Source organism: Oculina patagonica, chromosome 4 (assembly GCF_052425735.1).
Source record: "Oculina patagonica isolate OP01 chromosome 4, crgOcupat, whole genome shotgun sequence".
In the NCBI taxonomy this organism is placed as follows: Eukaryota; Metazoa; Cnidaria; class Anthozoa; order Scleractinia; family Oculinidae; genus Oculina; species Oculina patagonica.
Genome location: NC_135761.1, coordinates 7,545,509 through 7,570,342, shown reverse-complemented (window position 1 = coordinate 7,570,342; position 24,834 = coordinate 7,545,509). Strand labels below are relative to the sequence as shown.

General features: G+C 38.8%; 1 protein-coding gene across 1 annotated transcript; it reads right to left on the bottom strand.

Moving 5' to 3' along the window:
• Nucleotides 1-2,880: 2,880 nt before the first annotated feature.
• On the bottom strand, nucleotides 2,881-23,794 carry LOC144649343 (DBH-like monooxygenase protein 1). The gene is made up of 15 exons (XM_078508831.1): nucleotides 23,743-23,794; nucleotides 16,383-16,822; nucleotides 14,366-14,515; nucleotides 14,102-14,278; nucleotides 13,237-13,320; nucleotides 12,746-12,931; nucleotides 11,806-11,908; nucleotides 11,559-11,725; nucleotides 10,744-10,816; nucleotides 10,305-10,390; nucleotides 6,913-6,951; nucleotides 5,595-5,648; nucleotides 4,890-5,014; nucleotides 4,524-4,641; nucleotides 2,881-3,737 (listed from the first exon to the last, which is right to left on the bottom strand). Exons 2-15 carry the CDS (start codon nucleotides 16,647-16,649, stop codon nucleotides 3,576-3,578), a joined length of 1,791 nt encoding a protein of 596 aa, XP_078364957.1. The 5' UTR covers nucleotides 16,650-16,822; nucleotides 23,743-23,794; the 3' UTR covers nucleotides 2,881-3,575.
• Nucleotides 23,795-24,834: the final 1,040 nt, after the last annotated feature.

Below are 24,834 nucleotides of genomic sequence, written 5' to 3'. Positions count from 1 at the left end.
AATGTTTTGTCTGCCCAGAGCTACGTGACGGAACTATGTTGACCTATGTTGCAAGGATGCGTCAAGTTTCGTGGGAAAAACGTCATAAGCTTTGACGTTTTTTTGAAGTCTTCAGAATTTTGTATTTCTGAAAAAATAAATAAATCCTTCTTGTGCTTGGTGTTGTGACGTTACCCTTATGTCAAAAGCTACGTTAATGTAATTTGCAGGCTGGATAGCGCAGCATAAAACACATAATCTTAAGTACCTTATTTATTATATCAACTTTTCACGGTCGTATATTTCGCAACACTAAGCATTAATTTTACGGTGATTTTACGACAACGTCGAATCCAAAATCACTTCAATTTTTCGATTTTACCAACGTTACAAGTTTGGTTATTCCTGACAATGTAAAACAATTTTATGTAAAACAACCTTTTTATGAAAAAACATCAACACTCAACATAACGAGCTCATGACGTCAACAGCGACAAGTTCATCCTTTCATACGTATGGACATATGTATCAGACAGAATGACAGTCCCTTCCTTTATACGTCAACGTATGTTTGCGACACTATCTTTTGCGACACCTGAATTCTGCGATATTTTCGCGAAAAACGCGAAATAAGAAAAGCCTGATACTCAGGCTACAGTTTTTCTTAAACCTTCACCACTGCTTTTTTAGGAGGTGGCGCCTATATACTGTGGCCCGTGGACAGCAATTTACAAGTTACTCATGTCAGAAAGATAAAAAATGGGGGTCACCGAATTCGTTTTCGAGATAAGATTAGATAGTATCTGAAAGAAGGCGCTTATTTGGATAAATTTGACTTCGTCACTCGATATGACCTCTGCGGCTTCTGGAAACAAAATATTTTAAATGAATTTATGCAGGTCAACTTCCTTTGTCCGAAATTTATTTGAGAGGGTCTATTGAACGAATATATTTTACTTTAAAAGTCCCTTAGAGTAAACCTTGTCTTTAACAATTGGATTTGCAAACACTCAAAACAGTAAAATGCTGCAAAATGTGACTGATTCGATCGCTATTTGCACGGGAAGAGAAAATGAAAAAAATAAAAAAAAAAAAAAAAAAAAAATAATGAAGCGTTTTTAGTCAAGAATAAACAGTAGAATAGAACAAAATCAGTAGCAGACAGATGGTGTTTTGCTGAAGAATATACCTACCGAAAGAAGAAAATGCTCATGGGATAGCGCAGTTTAGACCCATTTCACTGCTAAACATTTTAGGTAAAATTTTGCTTGGCATAATAGCGAAGAAAGTGATAGAATTAGTTCAGATAAATGGATAAAAAAATAAAAAAAAATAAAATAAATGGGAATTTACAGTGGGATCTTCCACTTGGTGGCTCTTCTTGATCCCACTGATTCCAGATCGAATTGGAATTTTTAAGTGTTGGTTTTTGTGGAGGGAGAAAAACCGGAGAAGCCGGAGAAAAACCCTTGGAGCAAGGACGAGAACCAACAACAAACTCAACCCACATATGGTACCGGGCCGGAATCGAACCCAGGCCACATTGGTGGGAGGCGAGCGCTCTCACCACTGCGCCATCCCTGCTCCCGTAATGGATATGTGAACGAGTCGTTTCAAAAGGTCGGAATTCCAGGTATACCTGGGTGTGTGGAGCACGCGTTTGCCATCTGGGATGCAATACAGCAATACAGGAAGCAAAGGCATCAAAGGGAGATTTAACTGTGATCTGGTTGGACTTAGCGAGTGCATATGCCTCCGTGCCCCACGGTCTGATCGAGATAGCAATGGAAAACTTCTGGTTCCCAGAACCAGTGAAAGCAATGTTGATGCAGTACTACAACAACTTTCAGATGCGATTTACAACAGACGGCTTCACGACTGACTGGCAAAGGCTGGAGGTGGGAATAGCAGCTGGATGTACGATATCGGTAATACTGTTTGTCCTAGTCATAGAGATGATATTAAAATTAACAAAGGCCTGCATTGCTCTGCTAAGAACACTATTGAGAGCTTTCATGGATGACATCACTGTACTTGCAAAGTCTACGAACGCAGCAAATCAGATCCTAGAAATGCTAAATGAACTGATTACATGGTCAAGGATGAAGTTCGAGGCCAAGAAGTCAAGGATCAGAGTTGTTCGTTTGTGAAGGGAAAGCAGAAAGAGATTCGCTTCTCAGTAGCTGGAGACACTATACCCACTGTGAGGGAACAACCGGTGAAGAGTCTAGGCTGGTGGTATAAGGGATCACTGACTGACCGTCTCCACAAGGCGAAGATCCTGAAGCAGGCAGAGGAAGGTCTCAAGACTTTGTTAAGACTAGACTACCTGGAAAGTTCAAGATGTGGTGTCTTCAGTTTGGACTGTACCCAAGACTGATGTGGCCTCTTATGATGTACGAGGTTGCAGCATCAAGGTTGAGCGGATTGAGTAAAGATGTACGAGGTTGCAGCATCAAGGGTTGAGCGGATTGAGCAAAGATGCAGTGTTAATATACGAAAATGGCTCGGACTTCCAAGACAGCTTAATAACGCAGCACTTTATGGGAAAGGTGGCCAACTAGAACTATCTCTTGTATTCATTTTTGAGGAGTACAAGGTGGGTAAGGTGAGAACGGTAATTATGTTGAGGTACTCAAAGGACCAGGACATTCCAGAGGACCCTCCTGAGGAGCGAGTACTGGAAAAGAAGAAAAAAGTCAGAGGAAGAAGTAGACAAAGCGATGAGCAGTTTGAGGCATGGAGACATTGTAGGTGCAGTCCAAAGTGACAGCCCTTTTACCAAAGCAGCGCAAAGGAGAGAAGAGATGCGGTTGTGAACGAGGTGAAGCGGGTTGAACGCGAAAGAAAGTACGTGCACTCGGTACAGTGTAGTCAGCAAGTAACAGGTCACACAGATGATCACTTTTATATTTTTTTATTGCTACGCGTAAAAGACTGCTTACAAAAACAATATTAACTTGCTAGACAATACACTTCTTACAATATCCTTACAGTACACTATCATGATCCACGGTTTGGAAAGCTGTTGGGCGTCACGTCTTGATATTTATACCTAATCGTACCTTTCTGGTACGCTTCGGTGGCATATCAGGCGAGTTTGCTCGAAACAAAATACCGCCATTGGCGAAACTAAACGAGCCTGATATGCAGCTTAATATATATATTGATTTAACTGTGAAATTAAGGTAGAAAAAAATGGTTTCGTGTGTACTAAAAGCGATATTACACACTAACTAGCTATAGTAAGCTATATCACGTTTTGTTAAGGCCCCCACCGTAACACTTTTCCATGAAAAATTTTGTTTCCGAGAAATGCTGTCAGAGGCATTTTGCTACCACAGCAAATGTTTCTCCGTTTTGGCGCACCAAAAAAAACTTTTGGGAAACAATGTGTCTTCGTTTTTGAGGGCCTTTAAACCTATGGTTTGAGATGCACTAAACTTTGACCTTCCAAATCGAAGGATTACTCCAAATAAGAGGGTGCTACGGTAGAAAAAAATATATGATGATGAAAACTGGGGAAGCTTGACACGGGTTAGGGGTAAAATTTTCCTAAAATGCGCTATCCGTGCCGTGGCTACAATGATGTCATATCAGTAAATACAGGAGAAGATGAACATAAACACCACTGCCACCGCAAAAACGAGGTTGTGCGACGCCAGTTTGTCAGAGGAACTTGTAATCTCTTCACACTCCGACTCTTTCTTCAACGGAGAGTTGATGACTGGCTTGGTAACCAATTTCTTCCCCAGACCCTGTGAAAAACAAAGAACGAATATAGGAAAAATTTTGAGAAGAATTTATCTTGAGACTTGGCTCCTATAAGAGGAGAATTTACAAAACTCTGGAAACGAGATGTTTCAAGTAGCGTTATTTTTTTAAAAAATAAAGCGTTTCCGCTTGTCTTCGCGGCCGCTACATTGTTGTTAAATTCCCAAACAAAACATTCCTCTTCTTTGGGAAATGAGTTCGATCATTTCTCAACGCAAACATTTCCTATTTATTGTTTGGAAAAATCAATATGGCTGCCGTGAAGAAGCTATATATAGTATACTCGCACAAATTGAAAAAAACGCGCGCAGTGATCGCTGTCCTATTTCCCTATTTGACTGATGAATCTAGAAAAAGTTTCCATAGATTGATGACAACAACATGTATCCGTAGGTCACAAGTAGCAGTCAAATTTTATCAAATACTGTTTTGACAGTCAAAACATGCTCCTTTCTCGAAAATGTTAATGTTAACTGACTTTATTATCAAAATGACCAGGGGAATTATCCCCGGTTTTCAAGCTAGTATCACTATCTCGTCCCGTAAAAAAGGGTGCATGGGGCTTGGTGGTTGGGCGGCAAAACGTGGAGCGTGTTCTCTTCGCAAGTGCAAAAAAAACAGAACAAAAAAACAAAACAAAACAAAACAAAAAAAACAAAAAAAAACAGGTACAAGACTCCATGCGCACTGTGTTGTAGCCAGAGAAGGACAAGGTAGCCATTTTCTCAGCGTAACTTTGATTCGATATCGTTGAAATACTTAATGCTTACCGGTAGTGGTTCGCTATTGCGGCCGCTGCAATATGCGTTAATCTCGTCTGTGTCTTGATAAATTTTACGTAGTTCAGACGCCATCTTATCGGTCCACTTAAACCCATTAGGGTCTGGGCTAAGAATGAAAGCAGAACAGTAACTTCCAATGTTGTTAAATTAAGGTTGTTAAATGAAATACAATGACGCGCAAATCTAAGAGACCGGCCCACTCTACTTTTTAAGCGATGGCATAAGTGATCCAGTAAGTAACAAGCCCACATTCACGCTGACCCCCTCCCCACACCACCCTCTACCCCCTGGGGGGGGGGTGATTGCTCAAATTACATAACTAGTAATATAAACTGTCGTTTGACACAAACTCACTTGACATATTTGTCGTAAAACTTATTAATGGCAGGCCTCTGATTTGACCAGCATCTTGTTAAATTCACTTTCGGGTAGTAGTAAAGGTAAGAAAGGCACATCTCGTCATTTGTTCCCAGGCCACCCTAAAAAAAAAAAGAGAGACGCAGTTACGTTATAGAACTCTTTATTTAAATAACTCAAACTCATGACATGTTTGAAGAACACTTAATCGACTAAGATATGCTTTTAAAGTTCAAGCTCTTAGAGATCTTTCTTAGCAGGACGCCCGTCTTGAATTCGCAGCAAAACAACAAGTGAAGGCAAGTCGTTTTGACATTGTAGAAAAGCTAAGTTTTTATTTATTGCTTTGTGCGCATTTGGGAGCCAACAGAGTGACGTTAAAAATAAATTTACTTATAGAAGGATATCGTAACGCAAAATACGAAAGCTCAAAGTGTCGCACATATCATATTTGAAGTTTTATGGCAGACGTGAAAATTCAGTAGTGAATAATAAAGAAAATAGAATTTTCATTTTCAGTAGCGGGGTCTAACAAATCACTTACTTACTGGCCCCATGGAAAATAGTGAGATTGTTTCTCCTCGATCATCGATGTTCAATGAGCGGCTTGGAGAAACAAAACTCACAGTTTCATGTCTGTATTACTAAATGTAATGATACAATTAATTGTTCAAGGAAGGAGAAGGTCACAACTCAACATACTCTAATCATGTTCTCTTCTGAGCGATAGTCGCAGACTGTTATTAAGGAATCTCCCTGAAAAAAAGGAAAAAATACTGTTCACTTCACAATCCAGTTAACTAAGACTCCGTGGTTGACTTTTGCTCAAAGAAAACGAGAAAACGAGGGCAAGAAGTTTTATGTTATTTTAAAGCCAAAAAATCAAGAAGAATTTTTCTTTCAAGAACAACGCGCACGCGATCGTGTTCTATCGACCGTTGGCATACACACTACCGTCTATTGGCAAAACGAGCAATCTGATTGGCTACACAGGTGCCGTCTATTTAACAGTTATTCCACGAGCGCCCGTTGGATATAAGATGGAAGAACGATCTCATATCCAACAAGCGCGAGTAGAATAATTGTTAAATAGACGTCACCTGTGTAGCCAATCAGATTGCGCGTTTTATGCGTTTTGGATCTGTAGCACGCTGTGTAAATTACTAATTAACAACAGACTACGAGACCGAGGTTTCTATGAGCGCACAGTCATTGAGGCGCAGAAATGTAGGCTTAATTTTGGACACGAAGCAGAAAGCTTGCCAGGGAAACCTTTGACACTCAGTGCAGCTTTGCCCATTCAAATTGGGTTTAAGGCATAAGGGGAGACGTCTCGAGGACAAATTAAATTAAAATGCGTTTGCTCCCATGAAAATTAACCAGGGTTGAAACGTGTAACTCCCTATGATTCGTTTTGTGCAAAGCATTTGCACATTCGTTTCCATATGGAAAATCACGAGAAAAAATTAACCAATCAAAATTGGAATATTTGGATTAAATTCACAGCGCGAGCTAGCTCGCGCTCGATGGAAGTTTGGTTAAATTTCGATAAATTCTCCTGTATTATCGTCGTTAAGTAGTCCGGAGAACTCCTCTTGGATACCATTTTTTATTCATTAAAATGGATTTCTTTAGTTTCTGTAAGAAATTTACGGCGCTTAGGTCGGAATTCAAGTAACTCACCGCAAAACCTAAAAAGGGTTTTGCGTGTGTAAACGTTTGCCTACGAGGTCTTCGTGTTTTCAAATATGTTACTTGGCAAAACTGAATATTCAAGCGCTGTACCATGTAAGCGCCTTACACGTTTAACCCTTATGAGTTTCTGATATAGCGTATGGCAGTATTCTCTGCTTCATTTTCCTGGGTAGTACCATCGTGTGCCGCAACCGACCTTATGGTTTGGACGATCATGACAGCTAGCACAGCTACTAGTAAAAAAACAAAACAAACAAACAAACAAACAGGATACACAAAATAAAAGTCCAATATTTCTTTACTATCTTCCGTGACGCTTTCTTACCGGCATAACCGTTATTTCCTTGCTGGGAATCTGGAACTCCTTTGATTGAAAAGAAAAGAAGAACATGAATCACATTGTTAAGTTAACGCAAGTGAAACAGTGAAAACCACAGTGAATTAAACGCAAATGTCACAGTGAAATAAACAGCAATGCTACTGAAGTGATAGAAACACGGGCTACCAGATTTGTCATCAATTTCTTTCGTTTTTCATGGGAATATGAGGCAAAGTTACAAGCAATCGACGCTTTCAAGAACCTTTTGCTTACAGTAAAATTGCGGTTATAAGCCCTGGGCTTATCCAACTTCGTAAGGGGGTTTGGGTGGGCTTATAAGCGGAAGTGCTTATATCCGAGAGGGCTTTTAAGGGGAATAAGCTTATAAGCGGAATAAAAAAAACGTTTCGAAACGAGCCACGGGAGCGTTGATCGAAAAACGTCTTTAAGTTAAAAGAGTCTACTAAAGCAACATTTGGCCCTGTTCAGTACTGTCGTAAGGCAGGGGGGGGTGGGGAGCTTTAACCGGGGGGAGCTTATAAGCGGTGGGGGCTTATAACCGGAATTTTACGGTATGTCAGAAAAAATGCACACAAAGCAACACTTTAATCTCCTTAATTCCCTCTTCCGCTTGAAGACATTTCCCTCTCACTAATAGTTCTTTTGTCGGTTCTTACACCGCCCTGTTTCAAGCTGATGTTCTTGTTTTTGGCGAGAAAACTATCTTGTGATCGTTTTAGCGTTTACAATTAGTCGTTTATAAAAAAAAATTGATACCAAACTCTAAATCAAAGGCTCTATGAGCAAAGTCGTGAATGTGGTATATTATAAACTGATAGCCCAGAATTAGCCAAAATAAATTTTAAATGTCTGCTGACAAACAACATTTTTTGTAATTGTCTATGAAATCTGTTAACATATGTCACAGTTGAGTCATGTTTAAAATTCTAGCTGGTAAGTGATAAATAACCCCATATTCTAACTGAAAACTAACCATCCAGTAGTCCATCGAGGCCTTCTAGCTAAGCAGCTAAGAAGTGAAGATTATTTCAGAGCTTAAAATAATTAATGCTGAGAGAGACACGTATAGTGGTAACAAGATATGAGGTACCTTAAGATGCTGCCAAGCTGGTAATGGAAAGAAGCTAGGGATTTTTTTCCACCAAACTATTTCACATTTGCTAAAGGGTTCTTTAATTAATAACCAGGTAGCTCAGCCATTTTATACAGGACAGTGGTATTATTCGACATACATTTTTCTCTGTTAAAGAATGGCAGACACTGTGACAGAAGGCAAATAATTAAAAGAAACTAACAGATGCCTCATACATGTGACTTCTAAGAATTGAAATTGGCAGGAAACAGTAAAGCCAACATAATTTATTATCAATTTAGAGGCGTGATACATGTAACAAATGAAAACTTCTGCTTATTTCCTTTTCTGGTATCTTTACTTGCAACCAAAAAGTTTACTTTACCCCTTTACATGCCACGAAAATCATCAATGCATTTTAATCAGCCTTATTAATTCATTTTTAAATAATCTCTATACATTGCCAGCCATCCTGCAAAGATTTGGTGGCCATGTTGGATTAAAGGATCTGAACCTTAAAGCTTGTTTATCTTTTACTCTTTGTTTTCAGCAGTCAATAACAATAACTCCAAATATTTTATTTTTCAAGCTGTACAGTCTGCTAAAAGTCAATTTATAGAGAGCAGTATTCACTGTTTGTGAAAAATATATGAGAGTAAATTTGAAATAAAATTCTTTTTCTGATCATGTGTTTCATACAACGTTACGGCAGGAGGATGTTCATTCCAGCCCACACCTCTTGACAGCCTAGCCCCATGCAGAGTTCAGTGATGTGTTGTATTGCAGGATATTGTTTTGGCGAATCTATAAATTAATTCAAAATTCTATGTGCCTTGTTAAAATAAATCTGTAGGACAACACGTACAACAAACCATCTAAGTGTAAGCAATTTGTTATTTATCAGCATGGCATGCAACCAGGTTCCTTTTTGGCTGAGATAAGGGGGGGGGGGGGGAGGCATAGGACATGTACAGAAATCGACCTTAAGGTTACTATTGTTATATTAGTGGCCATTACATTTTAGTGCTTTTAGTGAATTGGGCGAAAATCGCTTAATTTAGTACTTGCTAAAATTTGTCTTGGTCAAATTTCAAGTACCCCGGTACCTCCCCGGTACCCCCTTCCCACCCTAATGGAACACAAAAATGGATACTGGTAACTTTGTTCTTTTAGGCAATGCAATTTATATTCATTCAATGTCAAGATATGGTAGTCTTTTTCTTTTACTGAACATTTATTTTCATCTTAGCCATATATTCATCACCAGCCAGTAAAAGCTGGTTTACACGATATATTTACTAAGTTTTTGGAAAATCCCTATATAGTCGCTAAATCTTGCTCAAAAAAATCGTTAAAATTAATAGCTGCTAACAATAGTACTCTCTCAGTATTTCTTTGAATGTCTACCCCATAGCACTCAGTGGATGTTGACAAAGCAAAAAATTACCTGAGTGCAATGATACACCCCTGGAGAACTACAATTACCACAGTTGAACTAATATGTCCCTTTTTTGACAGACCATGTGTATGAAGAAAAAATAATTGTAAGGGTTTGATGCATAATACTGTGTTTACAAATGTAGTTTTGCCTTCAAAAGCAGAGCAAATTTATCATTCACATAACATGATAAGGCTTGCTACCTAATGAGCTACGAATGCCAGAGGAAATTTTGATTTACGTTTAAGTCATGAGATAGATGTACTTGGGAACTTCGTTAACGAGAGTGTGACAACGAATATAAAATATTACGAGATACAAAAACTTGACGAACGTGCAAATGAATGATCGACCGAAAGACAAAGCAAGCCAACTATAGATATCTCTAATTGTTTCCAAACGCATCAGTTTAATCTTGCTGAGTGAGACTAATTTGTAGCGGAAAATACTGCCTTATTTAGGGTGATTTATTACTTACCCACTATTTGATTGCATTTCAATGGAAGATAATTTCATATCCGCGGACTTTCAAAATAAGCTATTGTTCGGCGTGCAAGTTTCTTGCTTCCTTGCATTGGCCATCCTTTCCATTGCATTGTGTGTAAATGTGGATTCGAGCACTGGCCTCACTAGAAAAATTCCTTCCAGAAAGGAAAAAATATTCGTATTCTCCTGATGTACATCCACAAGTTTGCATTACAACTCGGGAAACCAGCCCTTGTACACGTTCATCCGCCATTTTGAACTTAATTTAAACTTAATATAAAATTGCCAGGTTACCAAGGGAGTTTACACAAATTTAATTGAATTTCTCCAGCAAACCGCTATAAGTCGTTCTTTGCATTCACGACTTAAAAAGAGACCCACCTGAAAGTTGAAGTCGTAGTGATCGTCTCTGATAATTTCTGGAAGCTCGACTCCCTTCCTGACATGCCGAGTACGTGCTGCATGGCCTTAAAAATGAATGCAAAGGAGAAAAATTATATGTTGTTCACGTGATATATTTCACATTTTACAGCATATATTGTTGTAGAGGAAATAGTCAACTTATCAGAGCGGGAGATATTTGCATTTACCTTAAACGCTCTATAAAGCTCCCGGTGGGTTCCTTTCTTCTTTTATATGACGGGGTTGAGAGGAAAGAGGTTGGGGTGGGGTGGTGGTTTTAATAGAGAGGGGAACTTACTGTTTAAGAGGTTTGCTTATTCAAATCATAGAACAGAAAAGAAAAAAAGTGGACTGTGCTGTTTGGTAGCAAAAACGTCGCACAACTAAATGAGCTAAACTTTGGCTTGCTCGCTCTTACCAGCCAAGTGAGTGTGAAGATTAGCGGCAAATATGCGGATTCCTCCCCCAGGTAATGTCGAGCCTTTCAAACCCTGTGAAATGAAATATTAATAATGGTCTTACTACTACTACTACATGGTTTAAAGTACCTGTTAAGTTGGTTTTGATACATTTTGTTAGCTGGCGATTACTCTATCGCAATGAAAATGGACCAAGATCAAATATTATTCACCAACGTCCTACACGCTTGCATTCAGCGTTAAAAGAATATAAAACATGACTGAATGAGATTGCTACGACCAAGTGCCAAAAATCTGAAATTTCGTAGCTCAGTACATTCAATAAACGGGCCGCCTTATCACTTTTAAATGGTAGAGTAGTTTACACTGCTTATATCTCTGAGCATTTCACAGCAAGCACAGTACAACGGGCAAAGACAAGACCACAACACCGGGAACTCCATGCCCTACTCTTTACGATAAGTGTGTGGGTTCTTTTTCGTCCCCTGCTGACCATAACACTGAAAATGCAGGAGAAGGGGGCCTACGGTTTTTCGTCCTTATTCGAGAAGACTAGAATATCTAACCATTTGCAGATGTTATTGCAAAGGCACCATATTCTCCTCAGTTATTTTAAGACCCTGAGTGTTGGTTCGGTCTGGGACTCGAACCCGAGACCTCTCGCACGGTAGTCCGGCGCTTTACCGACTGAGCTAACCGGTCGGTGGTTAAACTTCTTTCAGGCGCGCGTCGATCGTGGCGGCAACAATCAACACAGTAACATCATTTTATTCCTTTTATTTTATTACTTTTAAAAGTAAATCCCGAGACAAACCTCAGCCGTGCACTCTTCTACACAGTAGCCCTCTGTCTCCCAGTTAGCTTGATTGGGTGGGATAACAAGGGATGTGCTCACACTCCATCCAGCAGATAACATAGCAGCCTGATACTTTCTGAGTTGGCTTGTGTAGTGAAAACGAAAACCAGAACTGTCAACGATGCCTGGAAAAAGAACCGTGCATGTTTATTTTATCGGGACGAAAAACCATTAAAAAATACTCTTTTTTTCCTGCAAAATTTACCTGCTTTTTGTTCATAATTATCATAGTGGATTTCCAAGATTGCAATCTTTGGGCTGTCATGTTCTCCGATAGAAAATCCCACGTGCTCAGGAAAATAGAAGGACTGTGGATCAGATAAAATGGTTTTATTAGCACGGAGGGGCGACAACCGACAGAACTTTGTCGGGGCCTGCAGTGGGAGAAACACGTCAATAGCACAAAAATTAGAGGACTGGGGACGAGTCTGGACACGCGTGGTTGTAACGATGGTGACTGAAGGTCATTCTCGTACCTCGAGTCTTCGTTCCTTACTGCGCAAGCTTGACGAAACGAGCGACTCTCAAAAGTTCCGTTGTAGAATCGCTTTTGATTGGTTTAGACAACAATAAAAATGGCCGAAATTAAACACCAAGGTGTTCGTTGAGTCATTCTTTTGAAAACTAAGCTTGCGCAATTCAACCGGAAGTCAAACTTCCAATCAGAAGTTTCCAGGGTCGCTCGTTTCCCGACCGCTGGTCAAGGGAAACGAAGACGCCAGGTACGAGTTTCACATCGGTTTAAACGCAACAAATGACGTCACGTCCGGTTTTTGCCGCCTCGAACTTTTCTAAGAATTTGAATCGAAAGTGTGCAAACTTTTGTAAGAATTGTTAAATATACAGTAGAAATAGTACGGTGAAAGAAAATTTCAAGCTGGGAAACTCAGTGGACATCAATTATCAAATTTCCCATCCATAAGCTGTGTATAAACCTTAACTTTCCAGGGACTGTGTTAACTTTTGGCTTTAAAGCGAAAGCTTTCGAAAAATTTAAGACATTTGTATGGAGAATTTTGGCGGGAATTGCACAGGAATTGCGCACGCGCGCAGCGTTAGACCGCTGTGTGGGTACGAGGATGGATGAAGGTTCATTAGTGTGGATGGGACTGCATACACACTGCACAACGTTTTGTAATAGATACCTGTCCTCCAATAGCCCAGGCCGCAAAAGTGGAATATCCAATGCATTCCTTCACAGCAGGCGGCATGTCAGGAGAACCCAGGAAACCTTCATAGCTTAGGTTACTCCTCGGGAAATCATCTTTGCACTCATAAAGAAGCATATGGTGAACAACTCCTTCATTTCCTTCCTGAATTATAGGATCGATCTGAAATAGGAAACGAAATTAAATAGTTTTTACGAAGTAAAGTTTAACTTTGTGTGAGGGGACTCTTTTACAACCAGAAAACGCGTCCGTTAGGAGAGGTGTCCACTTACGGTGCCCAGTCATACTATTATATACTACAAAATATGATAACGTAAACAGCAAAATATATCTCAAAAGGAATTAACTCCACAGCTCGGTTGTTTTAGGTATCAAAAAGCAAAGACGTCAAGCAATCCCCTTCTTTCGCTGCTTTTGCAATAACTGAGCGGAAATTGAAATACTGTAACTGAAAGTTAGTCGTTTACCTTAATAATGTCATGTCTTTTCTGCAACTTTGGAAACTCAAACACGTTATACCAGTATGTTGTTCGCGTAGATGGCAACGCTGTCTATGAGAGAGAAAGAAAGAGAAGAAAGTAGGAGGAGAAGAAGAAGAAGAAGAAGAAGAAGAAGAAGAAGAAGAAGAAGAAGAAGAAGAAAGGTAGAAAGGAAGAAAGGGAGAGAGAAAAGAAAGAAAGAAAGAAAGAAAGAAAGAAAGAAAGAAAGAAAGAAAGAAAGAAAGAAAGAAAGAAAGAAAGAAAGAAAGAAGGAAAGAAAGAAAGGAAGGAAGGATGGAAGAAAGAAAGAAAGAAAAATAAGAAAGAATGGAAGAAAGAACGAAAGATTGAAAGAAAGAAAGAAAGACAGAAAGAAAGAAAGAAAGAAAGAAAGAAAGAAAAAAAGAACAACAAAAACAAAACAGCCAAAAAATGAGAATATAAATTTATCATGGTTTTAGTGAATGAAACAGATTTTTTCTTCTCCTTCTAAAGACATTGAGCGTTTCCGACTCCCACCCATTCCTTGATTCTTAATTTAAGATGCCTCTTGAAGTTACTTCGAAAAACTCTGGATTAGAGAAAAACTATCTTTTGTGAAAAGAGCTTTTATGCGTTACTTTGTAGAAATAACGATATTTTCTAGGTGCAAACACATGTTCCATAGTCTTACTAATAAAGAAACTTTCTAATAACTATTTGGCGTACGTTTGCGTTAAAACAACGAAAAAAGCAAACTCAGGTGATTTAACTGTAAAGGAATATAATGCCAATGGAATGATCACTTGTGCAGTATGTTTGTCTTAATTAAACCAAGAAAACTGGCCGGCTGTTTTTGTCTCCGTAATGTTACCTTGTTGACGGTAAAGTTGAAAGATTTTGTATCATCGGGCAGTTTCGGCACATTATCAGCACCATTGAGTAGAAATGTACTTCGAGCTCCTTTGCTTTTGGAATCGTGCGGTGGGATATTATTCTCAGAGGAGGGATCGTCTGGATGGAATGCGTAGATGAGTTTGGTCGTTCCCTCCTGTAAAAAAGGAAAATTAATTAAAATAATAAATATCACGCGATTGCTGATTATGATTCTCTAAACAAAAAGTAAGCGAAAGTTTACCTGAATTGTGTTGTCCTGGGGATCACAAGTTTCAAACTTTCGTTTAAACTTCATTATAGTTTTCCCGCCATCCTCCACCAGAGATATCAGCTTATAGTCCTGCTGCGAATCTATCTGAGGCATCACGTGACCAACCGCATCATGGCGATCCTGAAAAGGATAGAATTACAGATGCTGTCAGCTGACAAACGTTTTAACCCTTTCACTGCTAAACGCGCATTAGGCGCTGTGTGGAAGCGCGGTCATTGAACCATTTGTAACGTGAGTGGATTTTGGGGATAAGCAGCTGATACAGCTAGGATTGCATTCTGACAGAACTGATCAAAGAAAAACATGATCCGTTTTTGGTGCAAAATTGGTGCTTAAACAAGCCAATACACCTGTAATTGATCAAGGTCCCCTTTTCAGGGTTTTCCAATGATTACCTCAAAACTTTTTCGGCCAGGAGAAAGGATATGAAGAGTAGAAAGTAACGAGAACGAGAAAGCCGAATAAACGGGAGGAAAAGGAGCAAGAAAAAAATCGGAATGGTTCAGTAAAAAAGTCCAAATATTGGCCTATGTGCATGCACCAAACTAAAATATTGTATATTTTTACATGTTTTTGTATATTTTTACATGGTGCTACAGTGTAAAAAAGTGCTTTTCTAGCAACGTTAAGGGAAATTCAGGATCATAACACTAAAAATTCAATTTCACAGTTAAAAAATCGCGTTTTTTGACAAATTTAGGAGTGAAAAGGGTTAATCATAGAATCTTTCACGTTTCTCAATTGAATTTCTATACAATTAAAAATGGAAGCGAGGTAATTTGGCGTGCAAACGTATGTGCTAAGCAGTGTAGTTATGATACACTCTCAGCGGTTTCCTTTTGTGTTTTTTTAATGTTTGCTTTTTTTGTATCAACGCCCCACGCCGCCGGCGGACACACAAACACAAATTCCTCGCTATGTTGGCATTAGACAGTCAAATGCCCCACCGGTTAGGGCTCACAGAGCGTCAAATTCGTCAGAACAAAACGAAGATAACGCCGATGTTTACTTTCGCTTCCAAAAGGAAGCCCGTGAAAGGTTTCTAGTAAAAGTTTTCTTCTGGCCACGAATCCACACTTAAACGTTTTTTTTTGATATAGGCAAAAGGATACCGTTACAATAACAGCAGTGGAATCGGCTTGGAATAACTCGGATTACGAAATACATGACATCTGCAGCCCGCCGTCAAAAGAAAACAAAAGATTTCATCTCTTCGATGTCAGGTTCAAACAGCATTGTACTTGAGGAAGTGTTCCATGACGACTAAGTACTGCATAATTTACATCCACGAATGGAACGAATGATCGATTCGAACGGCAAAAACTGGACTTGCTCGATTAAATAGTGCTCCCGAACCCGACGAAGCTCGATGAGTCCCCCCAGGGGGGGGGGGGGTACTCCGGCTTGTAAATGACGGGGATGATCGAATGGAGGCAAAACTCAGGACCCAAAAAATCCCTAAGTCTTCAGACATTACCCAAAAAAATCCCTGGACCAAAAATAACCCCCCAAAAAATCCCTTGTCAAATTACCCCTAAAAACAGAAACCACAAAACACAAAGAAAACCATAACAAATTGAAAGCTCGTGTTTGTTTACTCATCATACCATAAATACGCCAAGGCACTTTAATTCGTTTTTAATACCCAAAAAAATCCCCTATTTAAATCAAGTAACCCAAAAAAATACTTGCCAAATTTTCCAACCCAAAAAAACCCCGCAATTGAAAATTTCAAACCCAAAAAAATCCTTCGATCATCCCCGTCATTTACAAGCCAGAGTACCCCCCCCCCCCCCCCTAGGTGAGTCCCCGGGGATGAGTCAGCCTCAATCCTAACTGGATCAAATCGTGATCAAAATAATTGTTGTGTAATATTGATCGGTCGCTAACCACTTTGACGTAGGAAAACTGCATGGTCATTCGAATTACACGCTACGGATAAGCGATAAATTAACCCAATCGTTAAATTTCTTAGGCACATTTTTACCTTGAAGTAAGGTTTACCATCTTTCACCCAACCGATCACAATATCAGCTCCTTTCATCTTGCCTTGGCCGCTGGAGATTCCAAACCCGACCCATCCAGTTGTTTGGGCTTCCACAGTAAAGTAGATTTCTTTGTTTGCAGTGCTGACATTCCAGTACAGCTTCACTTTTTGGTCTTCATCCAAATGGGCAAAGAAAGAATGCTGCGATACAAGATCAGCGGAGGACTTTGCCAAACACATAAAGATTAACGAGAGGTATAGAGCCATGATCCCTTGTAATGCACTGAGTAGCTTAGAATTAAACGTGAAGCAAGCTATTTGCTGTTAAGTAGTCAAGTAGCTTTTGCACCCCACACGATCTGTCAAAGGTTTTTATAACCAGTTCGCTCCCGTGTTGCGTGATGTTATGCCTGATCTGTGACGTATTAAATCTGTGCAGTCTGAAAGAAATCAACCGACAATCATCCGTTTTGTTGGCGCTGACGTTAAGTCATGGTTAAGTGCACTGATGTCAAAAGCTACTGTGTAGCCTGGATAACATTAACATAGGTACGCTACCAGTTCGGTAACAACCGTAAAGATACCACAAATACAACTTTTAAAGGGGTTTCAGGTACGCTTTGATCTGCATTCCACTTCCAAACTTATATTCAGTCATTGTCAGTAGACTCACTGAGCTGATAATTAAAACAGTTTTATTGTTGTCAACGAAACGCCCGAGAAACTCCTGCTCGCTTAAGTTGGTCACGTCATTTAAAAGCATTAATTGTCTTTTTGTAAGTGCACTTAAGTTAGTCACGTCATTTAAACTGTAAAGGAGCATTAACTGCCTTCTTAAAATGCCTGAGTAACTCCTGTTTGTGTACGGCAGTGGAGAAAAACAATAAAAATAAAGCACGCTATCCACTATCCACCCTTTGAACAACTAGGCCCTGGTGGTTTTTATTTGACGTCACAAAAATTTTAAAATCTAAGCTAGTTTTTTACGTATTAAAGACATAATGGAGATATAAACCCATAAGCAAATTTTGGCATAGATTCAGTACTTAAAGGGACTGTATTACGGGTTTAAGCCAAATTTGGGCATGGGAAATGACCATCAAATTCAATGAAATATAACCTCCTAAAACAGTGAAGGAACATTTCAATAACACAGCAAATACAAAAGAAGGTAATTATAAGGATGGCCAAAAGTGACGAAGATTGAAACGGATTGCGATTAGTGTTTTTGAAATATTGTTCGGCTGAACAGTTTTCAAAGTTTATCTCGTTTTCTTGTAATTTTAATTTACAACGCTGGAGACAAATTTAGTTGCAATGAAGCTATGTTTTTGTCACTTACATCCATAGAAAAAATTTATTTGTAACATTAAGTTTCATAGCGAGTATTTGGCAAAACTAAATAAAATAATCCTATCTCAGCCGTGACACAGTCCCTTTAATTCGTTACGGTGGGTGCAAAAGGCTTTTCACGCACGATTCTTGTGACATATTCCGCCGCGTGCCAGAAAAATCATCTGGTACCCAGGGACAGAAGGGCTTTGTTTAGAAGACAAAGCATTTTAAAATTCCTGAGGTTCAGGATGAACGTGTTTCCTAACTGTCGCAATCTGCCTACTCATAGTTTTTGCGGTCACCCTCTATTAACCCTCGGACGTAAATGCAAATTTACACCCCCACTATGGTACAAGAGGCAACAACAACACTCGAGCTTTATTTGCATGGCTATAAAACGTTGCAGCATTGCAAAATAAGCATAATGCAATGAAAAAAATAAAATGTTATACGAACTGAAGGTGCCAGAATTTTCTTTTCGTTTAGTTTTAGTGTCATAGTTTCGTGTTAATTTTCGCGTTAATTAGTTCCCTTTGTTTTTAGTCTATTTCTGTACATGTTACTTTTATTTGTATATTGGTAGATATTCTGTTGCGTGTAATTTATACAGTCAGTTTTGCTTGCGAGTTCCGAGTCAAGTTTCGAGTTTTAACTTTACAGTCTATTTCGAGTTTATGGTCAAGTTACAAGTTTACAGTTCGTCTTTTATGGTTTTTTCACTGGTCGCAATTATCTTTGTAAGTTTCTCGTTTATTTTGCTTTGTCTTTTTCCTGTTTTCCTCATGTCAATCGTTGTAAGTTATGTTTGGCTCATTTCTGTGTTTGTAAATTGTTATTTTCAGTTACCGTATCTATCTTCGATTAAACGTGTGTATGGCAAGATGGTTTACGCGTGATTTTGCGCTTTGCGACTACATGAACAAAAACAACAAATAAGAGGAAAAACAAAACAAATAGCAATCAATTATCAAGTGTTTTACAATAATATATCTTGTATATCAGTACAGGACGATACAATATACGTACTACACCAACTGCTAGGAATAAGAATTGCTAGCAATTGTAGGTTCATTCTCGGAGATCCAGGGGCAGTGTGTGGGAGTAAGAGAAACGCGAAACTTCGGGAAAAAAATTCGGCATAAAAAAAGTTGGAGCGATTGAAAGGTGCTCCTAGGGAAGGAGTTCTACCAGGCCGTGGCCAGTTCCAAAGAGCTCTCTGAATGCTGCCTCCTGATTGGGCAGAAAAAGTCCTTTGTATTCCCTTTGAATTATTCTGCCCACAAACTGCCCCTGGGTCACCGAGGATGAGTAGGATTAAGGACTCTTAAAGCTCTCTTAAAGCACGCTTTCTTTTTTACAGTAGTACAGTGGAACCCCGTTAATACGGACACCAAGGGGACGGGCCAAATTGTCCGTAATAACGGGGTGTCCGTATTAAGCGGGGTCTCGGGAAAAATGTCACGGAAACATGTTTTATCGACACAGATGAAGGCAAACGTTTTTACGGCAACAGAACGTTGTTTAATTGTACTGTAACTGTAACAAATGCTAACTGTGAACCCTCTGACTAAAATTAAAAGTTTTTACGAAAACCTTTCGATCTAGTTAGACACTCGAACTAAACCTCAATAAACTCAACAGTGGAACTATCTGAAAATGTCTCAACTTTCCTATATACAAGAAATAAAACGCATTTTAACAGCAACAGAACGTTTTCTATTAAGTTGATAACTGAAATTCTGACCGTAACCGTTCTTAAACTCTACAAACTCATTTGAAAAAGTCGGTAACTTTACTTTGCAAGGAAGCCTTTAGCTTGCGACACAACCAGGCGGACTGAAGATTTGACAAAACCTTTGCAAGACACGCTATTAAGCTACTCTTTGCAATAAAATCGTTTTCACTCGTCTAATTCTGTCGTTATTTGACCAGAGTAAAGTAAGCAAAAAGTCGCGACTATGAAAATTGACAGCGCAGGGATAAACAGTGTCCGTAAAGCGGGGTTTGACAATGCATGTCAGTTTGTTATTCGGGGCACGGAAAAGTGTCCGTTGTCCGTATTAACGGGTGTCCGTATTAAGCGGGTTAATTTGAGAGAACATGTATGAGGTTTTCGTCGGGACCAACGAAACTGTCCGTAATACCGAGGTGTCCGTATTAAGCGGGTGTCCGTAAAGCGGGGTTCCACTGTATTATTTTTTCCATCTTTGATTACGCTCACACTGTTTTTGGGGACACAGACAATGTAATCCTAATGAACGATTTACAAGTCCCGCAAAACAAGGCTGCCAAAATTGTTCTGGATAGACCAGGCCATTATATTAGCGACCATATACCATCCATCTCACTCGCGTACTTTCTTTGAGTGCCACAAGATATTCGTGTCAGTTATCACTCGATGTATAGCCAGTAAAAATAGTTCTTACTCTAGGGTAGGCTTTTGTACATTATGCTAGCATTTTTTCGAGCATTTTAGTGAGGCAAAAGCATTGAGCATTATTCGAGCATTTTAGTGGCATTTTCTCGGAAAATTGATTTTTTTCCCCGAGAAAATAAAAAAGAAATTATTTTTTTTTAGAGAAAATGAAGACTAAAACTCAAAATTCAACTACAAATAGCTTTATAGAGATAGTCAACTGCTTTCTGTACTTAGCCTCGAAGATGATTTTGAGGATTATGATTGTTTTAGCTGTATTTATGAACTTTTATACGTTGTTGTTGTTACTTGCAACACTTGTACGTTTTTGTAAGTGTTAACAGTTAACGCCATGTTAAAAACTTTGAAATTAATTTAAAAAAACCGTTTGTATAATGAGCATTATCCGAGCATTTTAGTGACTTTTTTGGGGGAGACCGAGCATTTTAGTGGGAAAAATGGAGCATTAAGGTGGAGCATTTTAGTGGGGAAACAAAAGCATAATGTACAAAAGCCTACTCTAGGGTCATGAAAATAAACGAATTCTATAATTTTTATGACTTTAACTATAGTTCATTAAATGATTGTAATATTAAACAGGATATTAATATCATGAAACAGAAGTATATTTGACATTGGAACCAAACCCGACAAAACTCGCAAACACTATTAAAAATAATTATGCCCCTTCTACCTACTTAGCTTTAACAAGAAGGAACCCTTAAAGAAAAAACAGTAGTAAAACTGAGAATAAGCTGTCACAAACTTAGGATCGAAACAGGTAGCTACGACAATGAGCCCCTCCCAGGGCATTTTTTTTTACGCCCACTTTAGACACTTAGTTTTTTTTTTCGAATTTTATGAAAGAGGAAAAAGGAAAATGTTCGACATAATGTGCCCCGGGGTGGAATCGAACTCGGGTAGTCTGCTTGAAGAGCGAGTGTGATACCGCTACGCCACCGAGAGCCGGCTCCCAGAATTCGTAAATTTTAACTATATATCGTGTTTCCCTTGCAAATATCGATAGCTAACCGTAAACAGGCTAACCAAAATGCATAGTAGGCTAACCGAAGTGCATAGTAGGTTAACCGAAGTGCATAGTAGGCTAACCGAAGTGAATAGTAGGCTAACCAGAGTGCATAGTAGGCTAACCGGAGTGCATAGCAGGCAAACCGGTACTAGTTACCAGTCGACGACCGTAAGTGGCGGCAATCTTGAAGTGGGCGTAAAAAAAAATTGCCCTCCCAGGGGGGGAGGTCATGTTCCCATGATCCCATAGCCTTTTTGGATTTTATCCCTTGTTCCCCATTACTAAAAACCCCTTGTTCCCAAAAATGTTTTAGCCCATGTTCCCTTGATCGCGAAAATTTTTGCTTCGTTCCCTTGATCCCCAACAAAAATGTTTATCAGTGTTCCCTATATTTGTTTGCTTGTTTTAACAATGGTGTTTCAAAAAATTGACAGGCCAAACACGACTCCTATTGGTGAGATGGTATAACTTTGCCCTTCAAAGTTTTGCTCTAACGAATACGTCCTTCAAAGACCTCCCCTTTCCGTATGAAAGTTCTGTTGCCCGTTTAAGCGTTTAACATGTAAGCGCTCTACCGTGGTAACCAAGATATATCGATAAAATGACAGGAAATTGGCTACCCCTAACACCAAATCTGTCACGAATTCCATCCCCTTACAAAGATTCACAAACCAAACCCAGACAGGAGACCAATCATATCTGACTGTGACAGTCTAACAGAACGAATCTCATGATTTTTTGATTCAGCCAATTGCTAAAACACAGAAATCATATCAAGGAATCACCAATGGACATATTGAAAACATACGAAACATTCCACCTATACAAACCTTCGATACCAACAGAGATATACTTAGAAAACTCTTTCCAATTCAACGGAAAAACTGCTATCAAACACATGGTACCGCAATGGACACAAAAATGGCAGTATCTATTGCCAACATTTTCATGGCTGCAGTTGAAAAAGAAATTATTGAATGCTCATTTGAAAAAGATACATAGATGATGTCTACTCTGTGGAACATAAGAACAATGAAATAAACGCGTTCACAGAGCTAGCAAATAACTATCGTCCGACCAAAAAATTCCCGGCTGAAATTTCAGATACAGAAATAACTTTCCTGGATACATGCGTATACAAGGGCGAAAGATTTAGGAGCCAGTCAATTCTTGACGTGTCACCCTCCAGGTGTCTGGAAATGTTTCACAAAAGGCGAAGCATTACGCCTTCTGAGAACCAAAAGTTTCTTCAAAAGCTACATTTGAAGAAAACATTACATAATTCAAGCGTAGATCACATGACAGAGGTTACCCAGAGAACCTCTTAGACAATACTCTCTAAGAAGTTAAATTTAGCGAAAGAATGTCGGTCCTACAGAATAAACGAAAAAAGGGCAACAAAATTTTCTCGTTTGTAACAGAGTACTGCCCTTCAGTTCCTAATCTCAAAAAACATCCTTAAGAACAAATGGTATTTAATACAAATCAGCCTTTACTTAAAGAGAACTTAAAGACCCTCCCTTACTTTCATACCGAAAGGGGACGTCTTTGAAGGACGTACTCTTTGGAGCAAAACGTTAAGGGTGACAAAGTTATACTATCTTGACCAATACGTATCAAGAAATGGTTTATTGTTCCGGCTCAACTTCTCACATTAAGCATTAAACAATAGTCCTTTTGTTCTTGGTAGCGCTGAGGGACTTTGGCCGAAGCTAAGCGGAAAAGCTCGCGAACATGAAACATGAAACCTTGCTTAACGTTTTATTGACACTTTATGAAGACGCGAACCAACGCTTTGAACACGAAACCTTGCTTAACGTGATACTTTATGAAGACGCGAATCATCGCTTTGAACACGAAACCTTGCTTAACATTTTATTGATACTTATGAAGACGCGAACCACCGCTTCTCACACAAAACCTTGCTTAACTTTTTATTCATACTAATGAAGACGCGAACCAACGCTTTGAACACAAAACCTTGCTTACCTTTTTTACTATAAAAGAACTAATTAATCCGAGTGACGGCGTAAAGGCACAGTGCGCTACAACGGTGCATAAAATTTCGCATCCTTGACTAAATATTTACAAGCAAAATATCCGCAGCCATTCAAATAAACACAAAAATATAAAAATTTCAAATATGAATTTTACTTTTTTAAAGGATTTCTTCGAATTTTTTTTTTAACAATTAAAGCTTAAAAGGGCTAAAAACGATAAAATTAAAAATGATAACTGGTCGTCGATCTTCTCAGGATCCGTCAGGACATACCTTGCTTAATAAATCATTAGGCTAAAAACATCCATAGGTTTCCTCACTAACAGAATCCAAGAAGAAGAAATTCTAGCATGAACAGTTTCTTTGACTTTGTAGGATTTTGCTATAAATTTTTTATTTGCGGCCGGCTTTGCAAGAGTAAAATATGTTTTGGAGCCTTGTAATTTGCAAAATTAACAGGAACGGTTTTGAGTGAGAACTATCCTCATGAACTCGTTTGGCTTTAGAGCACGAAAACGCGAGCAACCATATTAACTAGCTCAGTGTTAACATTGCAAAACTTTCCACAAACATGACTCACCACAGTGGGATTTTCTCGTTCAGGTGTTTTCTTCTTCTGTAATAAGCCTTTGTTACTGGTTAGCTCTCTGTGAAGAACTGAATGCAATCGGTCGGTGGCTTTCTGTGCTTTACGAGGCGCTCGATAGTATCGATCAATTATAAAATTGGCATCTGTCAAGAACGAAAATTGTGTTTAATTGCTGGTTTCAGCTGGCGCCAGTTGGGCCTGCAAACAGCGCATGCTTAGTTGCATTCACCTTCCCATAAAGAATTTTCGCCGAGTTCAAAAAACTGCAAATTCTCACTTTACATATAATCTTTAACAAAAGTATAAGCAGCCATAGAGAGTGTGAATACTAGCAATTATTTTTGTATTTTGAAACTCAAATTAAAGGCAAAAACAAAGCGAAAATAACGCTAAAAAATTTCATTTTTTAAAAATAAATTAACAAACACTACGAAGTAATGATGACGAAGCAGGGGTGCCAGTTGTTACCTACGAATATCATTAGTTAAGTTCAGAAGGCTTTTGTTGACATCTTAAATTCAAGGATACATAACGTGACTGTTTAAAGCACATAGTAAATGAAAATGACAGTTAATGTCAACTAAACTGACTTTTAAGGAAAATACTTTATCCTAAGCAGACGAAACGTTTATCTGAATTGTCTCACATGACATGGCGCTAATTGTTCACCATGACAGATCACGAAATGAAAGGCGATCAATGTTGTTTTTCTAACGAAACCGGGTGTAATAAATTATTTGAAATAAAACCTACTATTTAGAAACTGGGAAAATGTTTCACGATTGCAAATCACAATTTTTTTTTTTAAGGTTGGCGGCGATATCCTTTTACGGTTTTAAGTCGAATGAATAATCATTCTGGTAAATTTCTGAAAGGAGATTTATATCGCATAGCAACATATTACCTGCCAAGGAATTGTAATGTTTCCATTAAGAAGAGTAAAAAGGCTTCTAGTGATCAAGTGCTTTGTTTACTTTTGAGCTCTTTTGGGTTCCAAGTAGAGATGACCGAAGCAGGTATGTTCATGGCTACTTTTATAGATAATTTATTAAGTCAAGAGAGGACTTTTGTTGACATTTGAAT